The sequence below is a fragment of the Orycteropus afer genome, unplaced genomic scaffold (assembly GCF_000298275.1).
Source record: "Orycteropus afer afer isolate SDZICR_OR568_19922 unplaced genomic scaffold, OryAfe1.0 scaffold00004, whole genome shotgun sequence".
Lineage (NCBI taxonomy): Eukaryota > Metazoa > Chordata > Mammalia > Tubulidentata > Orycteropodidae > Orycteropus > Orycteropus afer.
Window position 1 is genome coordinate 4,648,822 of NW_006921591.1, and position 8,438 is coordinate 4,657,259.

Below are 8,438 nucleotides of genomic sequence, written 5' to 3' on the forward strand. Positions count from 1 at the left end.
ATAGTTTATGTAAAAACAAAAGCAAAGAAACTCTAGATATTTCCAGTATTAGAACATTATTTCCTGTTGAATTAATTTTTTTCAAATGACTATACACAACCTAGTCAAGTTTTCAGAAGGCTGCAAGCCCATTGAACAGCATGTGGAAGTTGGGTTCCAAAGTTAAGAAATGCTAGGTGAACCTAATCAATGCACAAAATCTCTGAATTTGGGGCAACCTTGAATGAAAATAAATCTCTAAGTTATGAAATCCTAAATTTTGCTTACTTTTTTCAGTGTCAATATTTGTGCTGCCAGGTTTTTCACTTGGAAAATCATGAAATTTCACAGGAACATACAGAGGTTCACTCTGGAATGTAACATACACAAACATAAATAGCAATTAAAATAGCTAGTGTATCACTAAAATTTAAATGGATGGTAGACAAGGATATCAACCAAAAAAACAAGCCTGCCACTATGTTTGTTGTTGTTGTTGTTATATGCCGTCGAGTCGCCCCAACTCATAGCGACCCCTCCCTTGGGTTTCCTAGGCAGTATCACTACGGAAGTAGGATTGCCCAGCCTTCCTTCCGAGGAGTGGCTGGTGGGTTTGAACCACCAGCCGTCTGGTTAGCAGTCAAGTGCCTTAGGCACTATGCTACCAGAGCTCCTGCCACTATGTTTTACAAGCATAAATTTCCGAAAATGCATTTTCAAGGCTTAAAAAGGAAATCCAACTGATCTTCACAGATACAATGACAGAAAAGAATCTGTTTAAAGGTTAAGGTTAATAATTTAATAGAACAGAATTATCAAAGTTATATTTAAATGTCATAAAAACAGACCTCTCAGCTAACTGATTTCTCATTTCTTTTCATTCATTCTTTTAAAAAATGCATATTGAGTCCTTACTCTGTCAAGCAATGATCTTTCTGGGACTTAGGGATAAGAATAAGACAAACTCTCTGTCCCCAGTGACTGTATACTACAAAGTAGGATGTAGACAATGAACAGATAATAGATGAGAAGTATTTATATTTGTCTAATTATTTCCTCTCATTACTTAAGATTCAACTAAAAAAAAAAAGCTACCACTTACCAGCTTACCAGCTTACCAGCTTACTACTTACCAGCTCAAGTACCAGGTAAAAACTACTAAGGAGTCAAGCATATAATATATTCTTTATTAGTCCTTACAACAACCTTATTTATCAAGTAGCTATTTTAAAATAATTTTCCTAGAAACTGAGATATAAAATAACCAAGGGGTAGGCACAAGAATTAAAGCCAGGTTTATGTGACCTTGCTCTAAAGCTGTCTATTTTTTGGTGTGTCTAAATTCATCAATTGCTTTTACAAGTGTTATTCAGATGATCTATATTTAAGACACAACTTTTCAACTAGGCTGTTTCTTAAATTACAGAAAATGCTTTTTATTTCTTTGATTTCTCCTGGCATAGAACTCTGCCAATGAAAAAAACTCAGTAAATTAAGAGATTATAGAATTTGGCCCTAGAAAAGTCTGAATCCTTCACTGTAGTATTTGGTCTAGAGCAATCTGACATTTATAATAGCAAGAGTTAGCAGAAGAATAGTTAAGAAGTATAATATCAACTATGCCTTCTTCATTAATAGAGACAATTGCTATTATACTATCTGTCAACCATTAAGATCCCAGAGAAAAGAAACAGCATTTTTATAAGCTTCATAAACTCTTCACCATACCTAGTAACTTATCCTGTATGCCACTGCAGTTCTAAAATAACCAGATAAATAAACAAAAGACTGGACTGTCAACAAGGTTTCCAAGCCAGTGTTTCCAAGATTGATATTAAACTTTAAAGTAAATTTAAAATTTTTCTCAGATAGAATGCCAAATTTGGAAAGAAATATTACCAAAAATACATTCTAAAAATGTGTCCTAGGAATAGTCTAAAAAGAACAGATTTCACATACTATCTGTGAGGGTTAATGTTATGTGTCAACTTGGCTAGGCAATAGTTTAGCAGACACTATGCAATCACCCTCCATTTTGTGATCTGCTGTTAGCAGCCAATAGGATGAAAGGGGAGTTTATTTGGGCATGTGGCCTGCCTCTAGTTTATAAATAGCTATTCTGGCAAAGCTCTTTTTCAGTCCTGCACTCTTTTGGTCTGACCCCTCAATCTTGGGATGTAATCCTGCAGAAGATTCTTGCCTACCATCTGACCTGCAAATTTTGGATTAGGCAACCCCCCGCAACCCCACAAGCCAGCGGAGGCCTCCAGTCTGCTGCCAGACTGACAGATTTTGGGTTTGTCAGCCCCTGCAACCACATGAGCCAGTAGAGGTCTTCAGCGTGTCAGTTGATCCCTGGATTTGGGATTTATCAGCCTCCACAAATGTGTGATCTATTTCCTTGAAGTAAATTTATCCATATATCTATTTATATACCCTTTACTGGATTTGCTCCTCTAGAGAATCCAAACTGAGACATTCAATTTCCAACTAGATTATAAATCCTTAAAATAAGTGAATATGTTAATTATTTCATTTGCTAATTACCAGGCAATAAAAGATGAATGTTTTCACATTAGACCATAAATTGTATTTCTCTGGTAGCATAGTGCCTAAGGCACTTGGACTGCTAACCAGAAGGCTGGTGGTTCAAACCCACCAGCCACTCCTTGGAAGGAAGGATGGGCAATCTACTTCCATAGTGATACTGCCTCGGAAACCCAAGGAGGGGTCGCTATGAGTTGGGTCTGACTCGAGGACACATAACAATACAACACAAAAGAATAAGTCCCTAGCACATATTACATGCTCTAAAAATACTTATGGAATGAATGAACAATCTGCTTATATATTCTCATTGCCAAGCAAAAATAAATTTGTTTCTAAATGACAGTAAAAAAAGAATATGAAGTAACAAGTTGTAAGAAACAAAGTATTATCCTTCATTATTTCCATTACTTAATTATCTTCCCATAGCCCCCACCACCCACTGGTGAATAGTTTACCTCTAGGTCTTAGGCATTCCTAAGGAAATAAAGTACCAAGTTACATGGAGGACTACCAATATTAAGATACAGCTGTGGTGCCATCAAAGCTTTTTCAATATTCCATGGCATAATTCTACCAGCTCTGTTCCTAATTTTTTTTTTACCTACTCCATTACTTATGAGAAAAGAAACACTTACCAAAGAACTATTCATAGTTGTATCTGTTGTGCAAGCAGCAAAGTAACCTTCAGCATCTGTAAACTAAATATAGAAAACAGGCAATAAAATTCAGTTAAACTCATTTTATAAGGCGCTACTAGTCAGGAGCAGATAAAAGGAGTAGAACCAAAAATCTAGACTAGACCTGTAAGACTATAAAATCAAAAAATTAAGACTACTGGTAGGATGGTGGAATAGGCAGACAAGCTACACAGACCCTCTTCAACAAAGAAAAGAGAAACCACAGATACAGATACAGAAGATAATCCTGGAGCCCTGAGCTTTGAAAAGAAGAATACAGAAGTGGATTTAACACCATCTACCAGAAGAACCTGCATGAAAACAGTGAATAAAGAGACAGACAGAGCTGTCTTCCAAGGAGACAAACAGCTATCCTGATGACACAGACAGTCTGAATATTTCCAAGTGGTGTTAGGACCTGAGAATTTACCTAAAATTCGGCCATGCATGCCAAGGACCACATGGAAGGCAGCAATGGTGGCTGATGACTAAAAAGGGAAACAGCAAAGGAGGAGACAAACTGAGCTATGGACTTTTGGCTGCCTAGAGGGTGCAAACATTTTGAATGTTTACAAGCAGCAGCCATTTTTGGATATTTAAAGTGATGGCATTCAAGTTCAGATTTCAGGGACCTAATAGGCTCCACTTGCTGAGGACAGCATGGACATACCAGAGGCTGATGACTGGAAAGGTGTGATATTCCACTTCTTACTCTTATACCCCACACCCTCTTGATGAACAAAGGTACAGCCATTGCTCACCTCCAACCCACCTTCTGGGCTGGCAGGAATTCCATCTCAGTCTCAGTGCTCTGAGAGAGCCTGGGTGCCCTGCTTCACCCCCACCCCCTACCAGATTTGTTTACTGGTCTGTTTGCTTGTTTTAAAATTTATCTTTCTTTTCCCCTTTGCTTTTATTTTTATTCTTCTTTTACCCTTGCCAGGTTCTAATTTTGGGCTTTTTCTCTCTTGCCTTTTCCTGGTTACCATTTATATCATTCTTGTGATTGTTCCAATCCCTTGTTTTTCTTATTGCATTTTTCCCATATTTTTCCTCATTATTCTCTTACCCTAGCTCTTTTCTCTTATTGCCCCCTCCTCAGATATTGTGGGGTTTTTTTGTTTGCTTTTTCTATTTATATTTTTTATGTCTTTTTATAGTATTTATCTACTACATCTCATTTACTGCCTTTCCTCTTTTTTCCCCTCTTTTTGGTGATTGTTCCTGTGTGTTTATGTGGTGTTTCTTGTCTTTGTTTTTATTTTTTTTTGGTGTTTTTTTCATTGTTGTTTTTGTTTAACTGAGTGTGGGACAGCAACCATGCCCACATGACCCAACCATACCCACACCTCTTGCATCCCTACCAACTAAGGGCCACCACTTCCTTCTGTACCAACTGGCCAACAATAACACGACAGCCAATACAAGTCTGATTCACCCTTAACTTCTCTTCCAAACAGCTAACAGAGATCTGTGCATTGATTCTCATTCTTTATCACACTCACCAGGAGACAGGTGGTGAATGCATTAATTGCTGCCAACTAGTGAACAGAGGAGCAAAGTACCCTGCTTACTTAGATATACATCCAAATAAAAGAAAGAAAATGAAAATCTTGAGTGAATCACTCCAAAATACAATTACTAATTAAATACAAATACAAAAACATCACAATGTCTCGGAGAAAACAGACCATCACAGTCCACACAAAGAAGCATGATAAAGCATTAGAAACAAGGGACCAGAAACAGTCCCACAACACAGCCCAGAAGAAGCAGCTGATCGCTGGAACTCCCTGATAAGGAACTTTAAAGAATTTTATTTAGGTACCTTCAATGGATTGAGAAACAGATCAAGGAAAACACTGAAAAAATTAAGGAAAACACAGACAAAACCCTAGAATAACTTTGGAAGGCAAAACAAGAAAAAAAAAATGACAAAATAAATGGAAAATTAGAAATGATACAAAATCTATAGATAGAAATCCAGAAGATTATAACACTAAATTTTTAGAAACAGAAAACACATTGAACGGACAAAGGAGTAGGACTAAATCAATGGAATACAGAATTAGTGAGATTGAAGAAAAATACCTCAATACTTCTTTAGAAAGGGGTCAATCAGAAAAAATCAAAACAAAATGAAGAAAGCCTAAGATTCATGTGGCATACCATCAAAAGGAGAAAACTACACGTAATTGGAATTCCAGAACAAGAAGAGACAAATAAAACCACAGAGAAAATTGTCAAAAGATTTGTTGGAAGAGAATTTCCCTGATATAGTGAAAGATGAGAATAAGTCTATTCAAGAAGTCCAATGAACCCCAAACAGGATAGACCCCAAAAGAAAATGGCCAAAACATTTCATCGTCAAACTCACCAAAACCAGAGACAAAGAAAGAATGCTGAAAGCAGCACAAAAAAAGTGAAAAGTTACCTATAAAGGGCAACCAATAAGACTAAGCTCTGATTTCTCAGAAGAAACCATGCAGGCAAGAAGGCAATAGGATAGTATATATAAAACCCTGAAAGAAAAAAAATTGCTAACTCCTAAAGGTGCAAGAAGGCATCATCTTCTAACCTCCCCTGACTATACAAGAGGATGGTGACAGAATCATCAGCAGCAGCCCAATGCCTGCTCCTGTGAGGCCAGACATGACACCACCCTCTAGCTCTCTTACCATCCTTAACACCAACCACACCTCCTGCAGCACTCACCACCTCTCTGCTGAGTTTCATAATTTTCTGCAGTCACCACACAGAACTCATAGATTATGGGGTTAGGGAAGCAACAGGCTACAATTCAAGTTCAGGAATGCACTCAGTCTCTCTCAGCCAGCTGTCTTTCTAAACCAGCAGTCTCTCTCAGCAGTGCATCTCTCTCTCAGTAGCATGTCTCTCTCTCTCAGCAGTGCATCTCTCTCAGCTGCACATCTCTCAGCCACACATCTCTCTCTAAGCAGCATGTCTATCTCAGCTGGCAGTGAGAGAGAATCCTTCTGCCTCTAGGAGGGCTCATTTTGAGCCTGGTAAAGTGGCAAAATCAACCAATCCCAACATGAGAGTTCTACATACCTGAGAGAGAGAGTGAACTTTCCCATAAGATTACTTCATGCTGCCTCAGGTGAATGGCATTAATAAGCAGCCAGTCAGTTGCTCATGGCAAAATGGAGATACAAAGAATATGGTTAGAAAACCCATACCCATGTAATTCACTACACTATACCAACCAAGAATAATATACCCAGCAAAACTGCCCCACAAATGTGATGGTGAAATTAGGACATTTCCAGAGTAGGAGAAATCAAAGGAATTTCTTAAAACCAGACCAACCTCACAAGAGATGCTAAAAGGAGTCCTTTGGACAGAGAACCAACAACAGCAAACAACAACCACCCATTAACAAACATGACATAATCCAAAAACCAAGCCAGTTATGGAAGTATCCAAAGTAAAATAAGCTTACAAGATTGGAAACAGGAAACCCGCCACATCAATTGGTAAACGAGGACAACTACAAAACAAAAAGAGGGAAAAAACTGTGTAGTTACAGAACTTCTAAATTGAAGAAGTCAAGACAACTGCAAGATACAACAGACTGCTCTAAACTTGGGAAGAAAACTAAAAATCACAGGGTAACCTCAAAGAAGAATGATAGACCTTCACATTACAATAAAAAAAAAAAAAAAAAAAAAGAGGAAAAGCACAAATATTGGCAAATACTAAAACAACAGCAATGAAGGAAATGATAATATGATTCATAAACAAAATGAGCTCAGCAAAGAAAATTATATGGAACAAAGAAAACAGCAACACCAGGAAGAAACACATAACAAAATGACAGCAAAAAAATCATACTTGTTGATAATTACACTGATGTCAATGGATTAAATGCACCACAAGAGAGGGAGAATTGCAGACTGCACATGCAAACATAACCCACCAATATGCTGTTACAAGAGACACACATTAGAGAGAAAGATACAAATAGAATAAAAATCAAAGGTTGGAAAAAGATAGATGAAGCAAATGGCAACCATAAAAGAGCAGGAGTGGCAATGTTAGTTTCTGATAAAATTGACTCTAAGACAAAAAACACCATAAGAGACAAGGAAGAACACTATATAATGATTACAGGATCGATTCAACAAGAAGATATAATAATAACAAATAGCTATGTACCCAAGGAAAGAGCTCCAAAATACATAAATCAGACTTTAACAGAATTGAAAAGACAAATAGATGACTCTGCAGTCATAGCAAGAGACTTCAACACACCACTTTCAAAGATAGAACTACTGGAAAGAAACTCAACAAAGACACAGAAGAACTAAACAATACAATCCACGACCTTGACCTTATAAACATCTACAGAGCATTTCACCCAACAACAGCACAATGTATATTCTTTTCCAGTGCATATGGAATATTCTCCAGGATAGACCATATGTTAGGCCACAAAGCAAGCCTTAATAAATTTAAAAACATTGGAATAGTGAAAAGTATCTTCTTAGATCACAATGATATAAAATTAGAAATCAACAATAGGAAGATCAACAGAAAAAGAGCAAACACATGGAAACTGAATTAACACCTTCCATAAAAGTGACTGGCTAATAGAAGAAATTTAAAAAAATAAAAAAATTCCTTCAACAAATTAGAATGAAGACACAATGTACCAACAGTCACCAGAAGAAAAGAAATAATAAAGATTTAAGCAGAAATAAATGAAACAAGAAATAGAAAGATAATAAAAAAAAATCAGTAAGACTAGAAGTTAGTTTTTTGAAACCATTAATAAAATGGACAAACCACTGGCAAATTTAACAAAGGAAAAGAGAGAGAGAATACAAATAACACAAATAAGAAACAAATTGGACAGCATCACCACAGAACCAACTGAAATAAAAATATCAAGATACTACAAAGAACTGGACTCCAACAAATTTGAAAATCTAGAAGAAATCAACAGATTTCTAGAAACATACTACTTACCTAAATTAACAGACTGAGGTCAAAAATTTGAACAGACTCATAACAAAAGAAATTGAACAGGTAAAAAAAAAAAATTACCAACAAAAACAAAGCACTGGCCCACATAGTTTCACTGGAGAATTCTACTGAACGTTCAGAGGAGAACTGACACCAACTCTACTCAAATTATTCCAGAACATAGAAAAGGATGGAATCCTCCTTAACTTATTTTATGAAGCTACCATAACCTTGGGAGCTCTG

The 8,438-nt window shown here is 36.7% G+C and overlaps 1 protein-coding gene across 1 annotated transcript in view; it reads right to left on the reverse strand.

The window, feature by feature from the left end:
* SLC35F5 (solute carrier family 35 member F5) overlaps positions 1 to 8,438 on the reverse strand; it is a 67,736-nt gene that overhangs the window by 50,117 nt on the left and 9,181 nt on the right. Inside the window, exons 5-6 of the mRNA XM_007937614.1 lie at positions 3,165 to 3,227; positions 268 to 349 (exon numbers count right to left, since the gene is read on the reverse strand). Of these exons, the coding sequence (XP_007935805.1) occupies positions 268 to 349; positions 3,165 to 3,227 (145 nt within the window). The remainder of the gene's footprint in view (positions 1 to 267; positions 350 to 3,164; positions 3,228 to 8,438) is intronic.